Source organism: Telmatherina bonti (assembly GCF_933228915.1).
Source record: "Telmatherina bonti genome assembly, chromosome: 21".
Classification (NCBI taxonomy): Eukaryota; Metazoa; Chordata; class Actinopteri; order Atheriniformes; family Telmatherinidae; genus Telmatherina; species Telmatherina bonti.
The window spans coordinates 31,241,340-31,256,288 of NC_136630.1; the positions used below are offsets into that span (position 1 = coordinate 31,241,340).

General features: G+C 48.7%; 1 protein-coding gene across 5 annotated transcripts in view; it reads left to right on the top strand.

The window, feature by feature from the left end:
- Window positions 1-14,736, top strand: part of LOC306772084 (transcription factor COE3-like) — a gene marked incomplete at both ends in the record, with an annotated part of 66,531 nt that extends 51,795 nt beyond the window's left edge. For 2 of the 5 annotated variants that reach the window (XM_079261485.1, XM_079261486.1), the window contains 5 exons: window positions 4,795-4,860; window positions 7,440-7,602; window positions 7,812-8,003; window positions 8,722-8,817; window positions 14,705-14,736. In XM_079261485.1, the coding sequence (XP_079117611.1) occupies window positions 4,795-4,860; window positions 7,440-7,602; window positions 7,812-8,003; window positions 8,722-8,817; window positions 14,705-14,736 (549 nt within the window). Of the gene's footprint in view, window positions 1-4,794; window positions 4,861-7,439; window positions 7,603-7,811; window positions 8,016-8,646; window positions 8,818-14,704 lie in introns of all 5 variants that reach the window. The other 3 variants (XM_079261484.1, XM_079261483.1, XM_079261487.1) reach the window with 3 other exon arrangements.
- Between the last annotated feature and the right edge of the window lie 213 nt (window positions 14,737-14,949).

Sequence of the window (14,949 nt, forward strand, 5' to 3'; positions counted from 1 at the left end):
CCTGGGTTCACGGGGTCCTGGGTTCACAGAGTCCTGGGTTCACGGGGTCTTGGGTTCACAGAGCCCTGGGTTCACAGAGTCCTGGGTTCACGGAGTCCTGGGTTCAGAGAGTCCTGGGTTCACGGAGTCCTGGGTTCACGGAGTCCTGGGTTCACGGGGTCCTGGGTTCACGGAGTCCTGGGTTCACAGAGCCCTGGGTTCACAGAGCCCTGGGTTCACAGAGTCCTGGGTTCAGAGAGTCCTGGGTTCACAGAGTCCTGGGTTCACAGAGCCCTGGGTTCACAGAGCCCTGGGTTCAGAGAGTCCTGGGTTCACAGAGCCCTGGGTTCACAGAGCCCTGGGTTCACAGAGTCCTGGGTTCAGAGAGTCCTGGGTTCACAGAGTCCTGGGTTCACAGAGTCCTGGGTTCACAGAGTCTTGGGTTCACAGAGTCCTGGGTTCACGGAGTCCTGGGTTCATGGAACCAGTTGGTTTTGGGGATTTGACAGGAATATTCTGTGTGACTGAGACAAAGTAGACCGTCTTCTAGTCTTACAATAAAAGCAGTTTTCACCCTGGACCGGGCCGGGTTCATGGACCGGTTGTCAGAACTTCCATGTCAGCCTGTGATTGGTCAGTTGTGTAGAGGGTGGAGCCTTTTTGGGTTTTTTTGCGCTGCAGAGTACCACGCAGACACGGGAAGAACATGTGAATTCCACACAGAAGGACCACCGTCTAACTTCCTGCTTTAGATTTGGAATTAAATGGACCAATGATGACGGAGGAGTCGACCCGATAAGGCAGCGCAGGCGGTCAGAGGCCGTGTCCGTGTGGTTTAACACCGTTGTGAGGACTGTTCAGGTCAGAGCTGTTTCTATGTAAATGACCTGAGTCCACATTCATCATCGTTAGATATCAGTCACACACATCAACAGGAGAGATTTAAAGCAGGCACACACACACACATCAGATGATTGAATCCAACTTGCTCAGTGTGCGTGTGTGTGTGTGTGTGTGTGTGTGTGTGTGTGTGTGTGTGTGTAAAGCCTATTGGCAAACAGAGAGGTTGAAACAGTCAAATCAGGTAATCAGTGAGTGCAGTCATGTGGCAAGAAAGAAGATTGACACACACACACACACACACCATGAGTGCACGTCTTATCTGATTTCTATAAACTATTTCTGTTTCCATTTTCGTCCATCAGTGTTTTTCTGCTGCGGTTGGTTGATGTTTTACTGGTCATGCTCGCTTTATGGCAGCATTTCTCTATGCGCCAACAGCTTGACGTTATCACAGAATGAAAGGAAAAGAAAGCAAGAAAAGAACTGACCAAGAGATGAGACATGACTAAGACTGACTTTTACTGGCTGGACAGATCTCGGAGAAGAGACGGGACGGAGACGGCGCCAGATTAGCAGAAGCTTAAATGATGGAATTTTAATGGTTTTAATTCTTCATGTTGTGTCGATTAAACTTAATTTCCTGCTGCCGACACACAATCTCAGGATCAGTGTGTGTGCATGTGTGTGCATTCGCTTGAAAGAATAATTGGTTTCCTCCTCGATGACATCGCCACCTCCAGCGCTATCGTCGTGGTAACCTTGTTAATGTGTGTGTGTGGGAGACAGAGAGGTGCTTGTCGTCTGGTGGCGTAACAAGGAAACACTTGTAATAATCAGGCTTTCATTTGTCACTACAAACACTTTGTGTGTGTGTGTGTGTGTGTGTGTGTGTGTGTGTGTGCACGTGCATCTGTGAACGAGTGCATAAATCTCCTCGCACGCCGCGACACACTTGAATGTCTCTGAATAAATGAGCAGATTAAAAGCGATGGGAGGCTGAGAGCTACTCTACTCTCTCTGCCAGTTAAGCCATCACGTTCAGTCCGAGTCTGAGGAACGCTGTGGGACAGCAGGAAGGCAGGACATGGGACGGACTGAAGAAAGGGGACAGACAGATGGACAGGACATGGAAATATGGAAAAATCGTGTAGAAAAGAAGTAAAAGTGGAAGGAAGAGGGATGAAAGATGAAGAAAAGAAAGATCAGATCTGATCCTCATCTAATTCCTGATTATCAGATTATTCCAGTAAACATCAGACAGCATGGTGAGGAGATAGGATGGGCCCTCAGGGGCCCCTGTATATTTACCGTCTCTCTTTATGTTCACTAATGACAGATGTTTCTGTTCGCTATTATTTATTATTCATGAAAATATAGATTCAATAATCCACGACATTGTGCTGAGGGACAACTTGCCAGTTTCTTTCTTCAGAAAGACCTGATAGTCCGAAAGATCTGAAGGTCCGAAAGATCTGAAGGTCCAAAAGACCTGAAGGTCCGAAAGATCTGAAGGTCCGAAAGACCTGAAGATCAGAAAGATCTGAAGGTCCGAAAGACCTGAAGATCAGAAAGATCTGAAGGTCCGAAAGACCTGAAGATCAGAAAGATCTGAAGGTCCGAAAGACCTGAAGATCAGAAAGATATGAAGGTCCGAAAGACCTGAAGGTCCGAAAGACCTGAAGATCAGAAAGATCTGAAGGTCCGAAAGACCTGAAGGTCCGAAAGACCTGAAGATCAGAAAGATCTGAAGGTCCGAAAGACCTGAAGATCAGAAAGATATGAAGGTCCGAAAGACCTGAAGGTCCGAAAGACCTGAAGATCAGACAGATCTGAAGGTCCGAAAGACCTGAAGATCAGAAAGATCTGAAGGTCCGAAAGACCTGAAGATCAGAAAGATATGAAGGTCCGAAAGACCTGAAGATCAGAAAGACCTGAAGGTCCGAAAGACCTGAAGATCAGAAAGATATGAAGGTCCGAAAGACCTGAAGGTCCGAAAGACCTGAAGATCAGAAAGATCTGAAGGTCCGAAAGACCTGAAGATCAGAAAGATCTGAAGGTCCGAAAGACCTGAAGATCAGAAAGATCTGAAGGTCCGAAAGACCTGAAGATCAGAAAGATCTGAAGGTCCGAAAGACCTGAAGATCAGAAAGACCTGAAGGTCCGAAAGACCTGAAGATCAGAAAGATCTGAAGGTCCGAAAGACCTGAAGGTCCGAAAGATCTGAAGGTCCGAAAGACCTGAAGATCAGAAAGATCTGAAGGTCCGAAAGACCTGAAGATCAGAAAGATCTGAAGGTCCGAAAGACCTGAAGATCAGAAAGATATGAAGGTCCGAAAGACCTGAAGGTCCGAAAGACCTGAAGATCAGAAAGATATGAAGGTCCGAAAGATCTGAAGGTCTGAAAGACCTGAAGGCCCAAAAGACCTGAAGGTCCGAAAGACCTGAAGGTCCGAAAGACCTGAAGATCAGAAAGATCTGAAGGTCCGAAAGACCTGAAGGTCCGAAAGATCTGAAGGTCCGAAAGACCTGAAGATCAGAAAGATCTGAAGGTCCAAAAGACCTGAAGGTCCGAAAGATCTGAAGGTCCGAAAGACCTGAAGATCAGAAAGATCTGAAGGTCCGAAAGATCTGAAGGTCCGAAAGACCTGAAGATCAGAAAGATCTGAAGGTCCGAAAGACCTGAAGATCAGAAAGATCTGAAGGTCCGAAAGACCTGAAGGCCCAAAAGATCTGAAGGTCCGAAAGACCTGAAGATCAGAAAGATCTGAAGGTCCGAAAGATCTGAAGGTCCGAAAGATCTGAAGGTCCGAAAGACCTGAAGGTCCGAAAGACCTGAAGGTCAGACACAACATTATCACGATAATTCAGATGAAAAGAATGGAAGAATAAAACAATGGAGCCGGGCCTGGAGGCACTCGCCTGGTGGTGGTGCCATGGGGCCGGTCGGGCTCAACCCGAAGGAGTAACAATGCCCCCCTCCAGTGGACTCACCACCCACTGCAGGGTCCGTAGGGGTCAGCTGGACGGCAGCTGAAGATGGTCTGTTCCCAGGCTGCAGAAACCAGCCATGGGGATGTGGAACATCTGCTTTCTGGTGGAGAAGGAGCCTGAACTGGTTCCAGCTGGATTGGACTCACCTCAGCACATGGCTTGGACTGTGGAACCAGTAGCCTTGAAAAGGCTGGACCCTCTTTCATGCTGGGCTACCCCTGGAGAGAGGTACCGAGCAGGTATTGGTGTACATATTGCCCCCAGACAGGGTGCCTGAACATCAGGGTTTGAGAGAGTAGTGTACCTCCACCTTCGAGTGGATGGACGGGTCTTTTCAGACAGAGTGTTAGAGAGCGCTCCCTCGGGGGTGTCCTCGTTCTGGGACAGTGGGGGTGTGCCTGACCTTGACCTGGGACATTGTGGGTTCTTGGAAAGAATAATTCGAAGACCTCCTCAGTGACTGAAAGGACAAGATCATGAAAACCAGAGAAGATCCAGGGTGCTGGGAGAGAAAGAGAAGAAAGGAAGAAAGTAAAGGGTGGATGAAGAGATTGTAGATGATGAGGAGGAGGATGGAGGGGGTGGGGTTAATTGAAAAGCCTTCAGAAGAAGAAGTTTGTAATGAAAAGCAGCAGATTAACGAATAGAGAGAGAGAGAGGTAAAGACGGAGAGAGAGAGTTTAATTAAGATAAAGACTGAATGAAACGTTGTTCTGCAGGACATCATTACGCCTAGAACCCCTCAGTCTGCACATGCATGATGGTAGAACTTTATGAAAAGCCCCTTTCTGAGTTCTTCATCACAAATCGGCCGAGTTGACAGTTTACCATCACGTATCCATACAGACTGATCGTCCAAACCTTTATTGATCCTTTTCTCACAGACGAAACACACAAACATTTTCCATATACAAGCCGCCCTGGTTCACGCCTCCTCTTCCTCCTCTTCTGCCTCCTCCTCTTCCTCTTCCTCTGTTTCAGGAGGTTCTGTTGAAGCGAGCAGCAGACCTGGTGGAGGCGCTGTACGGGATGCCTCATAACAACCAGGTAAGCAGCTCACCTGGTCTTTCCTCTGAAGCAGGTCCAGCTGTCCACTGTGACAGGATCAGGGTTGTTCTCATTGGTCGTTATCGGATGAATCCATCGTCTTCTTCTCTGCACTGCATATATTTTTTTCATATATATATATATATATATATATATATATATATATATATATATATATATATATATATATATATATATATATATATATGGAGTCATCGATGTGACGTGAAGAATTATACGTTTTTTCGCGTTATGTTCTCATTGTATTAAATAACAGGCGGATCAACCAGGCAGTTGGGGTTGAATCCTAAAGGTCACATATTACTCTAAATTCACTTTCTAAATGTTATTTTAAAGTCATATGTATTTCCATATCCATTGTATGAGGCTTAAAAATGAGAGAATTTGACGTCTTTTCCTTCCTCGCTCAAACCAGTGACTCTGCAATCTTTCCCTTTATGGCGTCAGGAAGGGAAATAACCTCCCCCCCTCTCCAGTAATGGATACCACCATCGGCCTGTTCTGACTCCTCTGCTGGGTTTTTATCCTCAGAGGTGTCTGAATCTCCGCCTCCAGATCTTCCTGACCAGAGGACTCCATAGTAAATGTACTTCTTAATAACAGTTTGACACCACAAGTCCAACAGGACTTTACTGTACTGTGACTAGACTTCTACTCCCCGGTAGATGGACACACTGCAAGGCAACAGGGGGTTCAGAATCAGCATGTAGAAATCAAACCACCGACTTCCACAGTTTCTTGCTGAATTCTCTGAATCTCTTCTCAACAGAAAAAATACAGAAGCAAACTGAGGAAATGACTGTAAATGTAAAGACTTTTCTTCAACTTTTCATTGTAAAATATAGTTAGATTAACTGGTTTAATGTGTTCTTAAGGGATTTTTATAAAATGTTAAAATCATATTTCAAGTCTAAATTAGCAAGAAAGCAAAGTATTAAGTCCCTTTCCATAAAACATGCTTGTGGTAAAGAGAAACAGGAAGTTCCCAAAGCCCCACCCTCATAAATATGGTACATTTAAAAGCCCTGAATGTCCTCTTTAGAGAACAGTAAGAGTTAAATCAGTGCCATGCAGGCGGGTGGGGATATTCAGGTTTACAAATGTCTTCCACAGCAGACGTCAGATGTACTTCTAACCTGCTTCTAGCTAGCATGGCTGCCTACCGTTGGTGAAATAAGACCACTGTGCTCCGTCACCCTGTTGCCTGGCAACTGTAGGCTTGACAACTGTCAAAAACTTAATGATCAAGTCGTCCGGTTCTTCCCGGATTTCCTCAGTTATAAATACCGTCTTAGACCTGACTGGAGCCGGAAGTTTTCTTTAATTTCTTTAAACTTTCCTCTTTGTTGAAACAGAACCGGTATTTTCTGGCCGGTAGGCTTTTCTTCACCCCCTACATTCCCACAGATATCACACAACTGTCCTGCTTCCACCGAAGTCAGGTAAACTAGATGCAACAAAGCTTGTAACTTTGTTGGTCATTCGCCGCCATGTTGCGTGAAATGAATTCTGGGAGGAACTAGGATGAAGGATCCAGCAGCAGCTTTCGGCACTCCACACGGATCGCAGCGTTGGGATTGGGCTCCGTGCCACTTTGGCATTTAAATCGGAAGAACCAGACTTCCGGAGTGCGTAGAGGCGGGACTTCTCCGCCCAACAGAGCTGTTGTGACTGCAGGTGGACTGAGCTTCGTTTCCAGCTTCTGTTCTTGCTTCCCCACACCTGCATGTCTTTATGCACACGTGTGTTTGGTCACACTGTCATGTGTGCACGATACTTTACAACTTCAGCAGTGTTTGTTTTCCCGTTAAGAACTAGGATATACTTGCTGGGTGTGTTTGCAACATTCCGCTACATCTGTTCATACTTGCTGGAAACAAGGCAAGCATGTTTAATACTGGAGGTCACCGCTAGGGGGCAGTAAACAGCACCAAGACTCTGAACTAATGACAATGTTAATCATCCGATAATGTACTATATCATCTGCATTTCCGTAAACAACAGTTTACCATTCTGTTGCTGTTAGCCGTGAGTGGTTGTCAGCGTACAACGGGAAGGAGCATTTCTAACAATGTCGGTAGTTGCCAACAAGATCCATCAAGTGTTCCTCCGAACTCGTGTTTATGCTCAATATTCAAGTCGATGTTGCATCTCAGGCACATGACCTGTTACCTTACGTCAACGTGCATGTCCTACGTGCCAAACGTAGGCCATGATATGTACGTGGACACGTTGCCAGAAGCAAGTATATTCTAGGCCTTAAAGTGGGCTGCGATCTCCATCAGACCAGCGTCACAACGGCTCCTGTTAACCAATCACAGCCATCACAGGTATCACCTGCTGTAGCCCAGTACGGATCCTGGTCTGGACCCAGTGTAGGTGGTGAAGGTCCAGGTCCTGGTGTAGGAGGTCTGTGTCGCCTCATCAAAGCCATGAATAAGTTAAACAGAAGCAAAATTTCTGATTGATAGTTCTTATTGATTACTGATCAGGTGCTGCACCATGTGACGCCTGTTCAATCAGAGCTGGAGTGATTCCGGTGTCTCTTTCTGCTGTAGGAAATCATTTTGAAGCGAGCTGCAGACATCGCCGAAGCCCTCTACAACGTCCCAAGGAACCACAACCAAATCCCGTCGCTAGGCAACACCGCATCTCACGGCATGATGGGAGTCAACTCCTTCAGTGGACAGCTGGCCGTCAACGTCTCTGAGACAACGCAAGGTGCGTCCTGCCGAGAAAACACACAGAAACCGGATCAGACCACCGATCCAGGTCCTGAGCCAGCAACCAGATCAGACAGTGGGACCTGTGGTCTGATCCGGTTTCTGGATCAGACCACAGGTCCAGGTCCAGGTCCAGGTCCAGATCCACAAGCCAGATCAGAGCGAAAGTCCAGGTCTTGTTTCAACTCCAATATCCTTCTTTTTCAGTCGGTTATAGTCGAAACACAAGCAGCGTGTCGCCACGGGGATACGTTCCAAGTTCCACTCCCCAACAGAGTAACTATGGCAACACAGTCAGCAACAGTATGAACGGCTACGGGAACACCGGCATGCCGAATCTTGGGGTGGCAACATCCCCGGGTTTTCTGAACGGCTCGTCTGCAAACTCGCCATACGGCAGTAAGTATCAAGGTAAAAACACTCAGTTCAATGCTATTTCTGTTTGCATTATTACAATGTTAATTCTGTTCACATTATTTCTGTACATTATTTCTGTTTACGTTATTTCTGTTTACATTATTACAATGTTAATTCTGTTCACATTATTTCTGTACATTATTTCTGTTTACGTTATTTCTGTTTACATTATTACAATGTTAATTCTGTTCACATTATTTCTGTACGTTATTTCTGTTTACGTTATTTCTGTTTACGGTAATTCTGTTTATAACTGTGTACAATAATTCTGTTTGCGTTATTTGTATTTACTGTATTTCTGTTTACGTTAATTCTGTTCACGTTAATTCTTTTTATTTCTTTATTATTTGTGTTTATGTTAATTCTGTTAACGTTATTTTTGTTTACATTAATTCTTTTTACTTTAATTCTGTTAATGTTCCGTTCACGCTAATTGTATTTCGATTAATTTAGTTTATTTTTAAGTTAATTCTATTTACTTTAATTCTAGTTATATTCATTTTGTTTACTTCACATATGTTTACATTAATTATTTTTTTCTTTTTATGTCACATCCGTGTCCGCAAAGTGTGTTTGCATAAAGTGTCTTTACGTTTATTCTGCTTATATTCTGTTTGTGTCCCAGTTGTCCCTTCCAGTCCCAATATGGCCGTGTCCAACTGTAACTCGTCTCATGGCGTTTTCTCCTTCTCCGCCGCCGTCAAACAGAAGAGCGCCTTTGCTCCTGTCGTCCGACCACCAGCTTCACCTCCTCCTCCTCCCAACTGTTCCGGAAACAATTCTAACGGGCTGCAAGGTAACACCTGCTTACCCAACTCGACTCCTTCATCCTCATGTATCACCATGTCCTCCTTTTTTCCATATCCTCCCATCTCTCCTTCTTTTTCTCCACCTCCATCTGTCTCTCCATCTCCTTCCATCTCCACCTCCACCTGTCTCTCCATCCCCTTCCATCTCCACCTCCACCTGTCTCTCCATCTCCTTCTTTTTCTCCACCTCCATCTGTCTCTCCATCCCCTTCCATCTCCACCTCCACCTGTCTCTCCATCTCCTTCTTTTTCTCCACCTCCATCTGTCTCTCCATCTCCTTCTTTTTCTCCACCTCCATCTGTCTCTCCATCTCCTTCCATCTCCACCTCCACCTGTCTCTCCATCTCCTTCCATCTCCACCTCCACCTGTCTCTCCATCCCCTTCCATCTCCACCTCCATCTGTCTCTCCGTCTCCACCTCCACCTGTCTCTCATCCCCTTCCATCTCCACCTCCACCCGTCTCTCATCCCCTTCCATCTCCACCTCCACCCATCTCTCCGTCTCCACCTCCACCTGTCTCTCCATCCCCTTCCATCTCCACCTCCACCTGTCTCTCCATCCCCTTCCATCTCCACCTCCATCTGTCTCTCCATCTCCTTCCATCTCCACCTCCACCTGTCTCTCCATCTCCTTCCATCTCCATCTCCACCTGTCTCTCCATCTCCTTCCATCTCCACCTCCACCTGTCTCTCCATCCCCTTCCATCTCCACCTCCATCTGTCTCTCCATCTCCTTCCATCTCCACCTCCACCTGTCTCTCCATCTCCTTCCATCTCCACCTCCACCTGTCTCTCCATCCCCTTCCATCTCTACCTCCACCCATCTCTCAGTCTCCACCTCCACCTGTCTCTCCATCTCCTTCCATCTCCACCTCCACCTGTCTCTCCATCCCCTTCCATCTCCACCTCCACCCATCTCTCCGTCTCCACCTCCACCCGTCTCTCCATCCCCTTCCATCTCCACCTCCACCTGTCTCTCCATCCCCTTCCATCTCCACCTCCACCTGTCTCTCCATCCCCTTCCATCTCCACCTCCACCTGTCTCTCCATCCCCTTCCATCTCCACCTCCACCTGTCTCTCCATCTCCTTCCATCTCCACCTCCACCTGTCTCTCCATCCCCTTCCATCTCCATCTCCACCTCCACCTGTCTCTCCATCTCCTTCCATCTCCACCTCCACCCGTCTCTCCATCGCCTTCCATCTCCACCTCCACCTGTCTCTCCATCTCCTTCCATCTCCACCTCCACCTGTCTCTCCATCTCCTTCCATCTCCACCTCCACCCGTCTCTCCATCTCCACCTCCACCTGTCTCTCCATCCCCTTCCATCTCCACCTCCACCTGTCTCTCCATCCCCTTCCATCTCTACCTCCACCCGTCTCTCCGTCTCCACCTCCACCTGTCTCTCCATCCCCTTCCATCTCCACCTCCACCTGTCTCTCCATCTCCTTCCATCTCCACCTCCACCTGTCTCTCCATCCCCTTCCATCTCCACCTCCATCTCCACCCGTCTCTCCATCTCCTTCCATCTCCACCTCCACCTGTCTCTCCATCTCCACCTCCACCTGTCTCTCCATCCCCTTCCATCTCTACCTCCACCTGTCTCTCCATCCCCTCCCATCTCCACCTCCATCTCTACCTCCACCTGTCTCTCCATCCCCTTCCATCTCCACCTCCATCTCCACCTGTCTCTCCATCTTTTTCCATCTCCACCTCCACCCGTCTCTCCATCTCCACCTCCACCTGTCTCTCCATCCCCTTCCATCTCCACCTCCACCTGTCTCTCCATCTCCACCTCCACCTGTCTCTCCATCCCCTTCCATCTCCACCTCCACCTGTCTCTCCATCCCCTTCCATCTCTACCTCCACCCGTCTCTCCATCCCCTTCCATCTCCACCTCCACCTGTCTCTCCATCTCCACCTCCACCTGTCTCTCCATCCCCTTCCATCTCCACCTCCACCTGTCTCTCCATCCCCTTCCATCTCCACCTCCACCCGTCAATCCATCTCCACCTCCACCTGTCTCTCCATCTCCTTCCATCTCCACCTCCACCTGTCTCTCCATCCCCTTCCATCTCCACCTCCACCTGTCTCTCCATCTCCTTCCATCTCCACCTCCACCCATCTCTCCATCTCCACCTCCACCTGTCTCTCCATCCCCTTCCATCTCCACCTCCACCTGTCTCTCCATCTCCTTCCATCTCCACCTCCACCTGTCTCTCCATCCCCTTCCATCTCCACCTCCACCTGTCTCTCCATCTCCTTCCATCTCCACCTCCACCCATCTCTCCATCTCCACCTCCACCTGTCTCTCCATCCCCTTCCATCTCCACCTCCACCTGTCTCTCCATCTCCTTCCATCTCCACCTCCACCTGTCTCTCCATCTCCTTCCATCTCCACCTCCACCCGTCTCTCCATCCCCTTTCATCTCTACCTCCACCCGTCTCTCCATCCCCTTCCATCTCCACCTCCACCTGTCTCTCCATCCCCTTCCATCTCCACCTCCACCCGTCTCTCCATCTCCACCTTCACCTGTCTCTCCATCTCCTTCCATCTCCACCTCCACCCGTCTCTCCATCCCCTTCCATCTCCACCTCCACCTGTCTCTCCATCCCCTTCCATCTCCACCTCCACCTGTCTCTCCATCCCCTTCCATCTCCACCTCCACCTGTCTCTCCATCTCCACCTCCACCTGTCTCTCCATCTCCTTCCATCTCCACCTCCACCCGTCTCTCCATCCCCTTCCATCTCTACCTCCACCCGTCTCTCCATCCCCTTCCATCTCCACCTCCACCTGTCTCTCCATCCCCTTCCATCTCCACCTCCACCCGTCTCTCCATCCCCTTCCATCTCCACCTCCACCTGTCTCTCCATCCCCTTCCATCTCCACCTCCACCCGTCTCTCCATCCCCTTCCATCTCCACCTCCACCTGTCTCTCCATCTCCACCTCCACCTGTCTCTCCATCTCCTTCCATCTCCACCTCCACCCGTCTCTCCATCCCCTTCCATCTCTACCTCCACCCGTCTCTCCATCCCCTTCCATCTCTACCTCCACCTGTCTCTCCATCCCCTTCCATCTCTACCTCCACCCGTCTCTCCATCCCCTTCCATCTCTACCTCCACCCATCTCTCCATCCCCTTCCATCTCTACCTCCACCTGTCTCTCCATCCCCTTCCATCTCCACCTCCACCCGTCTCTCCATCCCCTTCCATCTCCACCTCCACCTGTCTCTCCATCTCCACCTCCACCTGTCTCTCCATCTCCTTCCATCTCCACCTCCACCCGTCTCTCCATCCCCTTCCATCTCTACCTCCACCCGTCTCTCCATCCCCTTCCATCTCTACCTCCACCTGTCTCTCCATCCCCTTCCATCTCCACCTCCACCTGTCTCTCCATCTCTACCTCCACCCATCTCTCCATCCCCTTCCATCTCTACCTCCACCTGTCTCTCCATCCCCTTCCATCTCTACCTCCACCCGTCTCTCCATCCCCTTCCATCTCCACCTCCACCTGTCTCTCCATCTCCTTCCATCTCCACCTCCACCCGTCTCTCCATCCCCTTCCATCTCTACCTCCACCCGTCTCTCCATCCCCTTCCATCTCTACCTCCACCCGTCTCTCCATCCCCTTCCATCTCCACCTCCACCTGTCTCTCCATCTCTACCTCCACCCATCTCTCCATCCCCTTCCATCTCTACCTCCACCTGTCTCTCCATCCCCTTCCATCTCTACCTCCACCCGTCTCTCCATCTCCACCTCCATCTCCACCTATCTCTGTCTTCTCCAGTCTCTACCTACATGCTGTAAAACTAAACTGGATCAAACTTATCAAGCTGTTAGTGAAAGTAAGGATTTCCAGCACTGCCTGGGTGTGGACCAGTTCTGGACTGGTTCTGGACCTTTTCTGAAGCATATCTTGATCAGATGTGGACTGGTTCTGGGCCAGTTCTTTACCTGTTCTGGGCCAGTTCAGTAACATGGCTGGTTTAATTGGGAACAGGAATTACCCAAACAGCCAGATGTTTTTCCAGTGGAGTTGTAATAGATTGGGTTTAGAGTTGGCTTGGTCTGCCAGGTGGAGCCAAAGGTAATCCACACTGAAGATAACTGGTCTCCATAGCGCATGTCTAATAGCTATGGCCAATGGAAGGGGGGGCAGACACCACACCATGACCAACATTCGTCTTCTGAACAACTGCTGTTGGTCTTTATTCCCACCCAAACAACAATCTGCATCACTTCCTTCCTCTTCATGCTTGATTGTAGTTTGCAGACGTCACTCTCTGATTGGTTACTGAATCGTCTGTTTGCAAGCGAACCAGGACCCCTGACTGTGATTGGCGTTCGTGTGCGCCAAGCGAATCCCACCACCCTGTAAGCGGACGATGCTCCGTTTAAAGCAGCGCAAACAGCCACAGTGTGACCATGCCCATCAGGGCTTGGCCTGCCATGGGAGGTGGATCTGAAGCCCAGCCAGGAGGTCCATGCCGTGTTTCCCTCAGCAGCTCCTCAGTCAGGAGGATTACGACATGGTGGACTCTGGAATCCATGATGGTGCAGGATCTTTCCTCTGTCTTGTGTGAAGTGGTCATGGGTAGTTATGGTGCAGGTTGTGGAGCCATGGGGAGGACTTGCCTGGTCTCCTGTTCCAGTCGCTTTCTGGAACACCAACATGTTGTTCCCTCAAGGTCTGACTGGTTTTATCCAGAAGCTACAGACCAGCGACTGAACGTTTCACTTGGTTCCTGATCTTTAGCTGACAGCCTTTCAGCCAGCAGCCTCTGAAAGCTGCTGAAACTTGTCAAACTTCTCATTGACAGACTGTAAGAGTTTATCTGACATCTGCTGCCAGATGAGCAGGCTGCTGTCCCGCCTGCTGTGTACGAAGGAAGCTGGCCTCGTGTCGGTTGCAGCTAGCGTTAGCCCCAGCTTCACCCTCTCATGTTCCCGTTCCTTTGCTTCCAGTTGTTGGTTGCAGTGGGACAGGAAAGTGTAGCAGACAGAAAAGACAGTTAAATGATCAAAAAGGTGGTTTTATTAAAAATATAACTGTTTTTTTTTTCCTGATCATCTCACTAACCAACTGGTTTTATTCACATTTAATAGACTTTTACAGGACTTTTTGTGTTTAATCAGTTAATTCCTTGAAAGAAATCACTGTTTGAGATGTTGAGGTGAAATCAGCTGGAAACAGAAGAGTCTGACAGCCGGTGGGAACCTGAGTCCTGTTACTAAAGCATGAAGAGTGACGGTTCCATTCATGTTTAATTCACTACAATCCACAGAAACATGCTATCAACACACACACACACACACACACACACACGCAGTCAGAAAGATGCTCTGAGCGCGCTCAGGCTCAGCAGTCGGTGTGTGATTTCAGTGTTTCTGACAGAGAGCTTTGTTCAGCCTGAAATATTCATGCTGCTTTCCTTCGCCGAGGCAGAAAGGCCACCACGTCGCCATGTTCACCAGGTTCGGCGTGCGCGCCGTGTTTTCGGTGTGCATTCAGACATACTCAGGCTGTGCTGCATCACTGCCACCAGTAAACCCTGTAAAACCAGTAAACCCAGTCTGAGGATTAAAACTCTAACCAGTACCCATCTACAACCTGAAGAACCGATCCAGCTGGAAGTCACATTATCAGTGTTCCTCAGATGAATCAATGTTTCTGATCACTTCTGATGCAGATCAACTTTATTTACAGATAAACAGAAACAATGAAAACAGGAAAGTATAAAGAGTCAAAAAATGTCTATGAACAATTAATTCTTATTTTTCTTCCAACTTCAACGTCTCTTTTCCTCCTTTCCTTTTTCTTCTTCTTTCTCCTCCTCTTCTCTTTGTTTTCTCCTTCTTCTCCTCCTGCAGCCATGTCCAGCCTCGTCGTTCCTCCCATGTAGAAAAGCTTCCTCACCTCTCCTCCCCCCTCCCCCTCAGCCACAAACACCAATCACCTCAAAGTGGGAGGGGCCTGTGGCCTCGGAGGGCGGGGACTCAGACAACAACGGACCAGTTGTCTTTCGTTTGATTGGATGAATCATCCGTTCTGAAAAGAACTTTTTCTACGTCAGATCTGTAACTGGTCTCTACTGGTTCTGTTTAAGGGGGCGTGG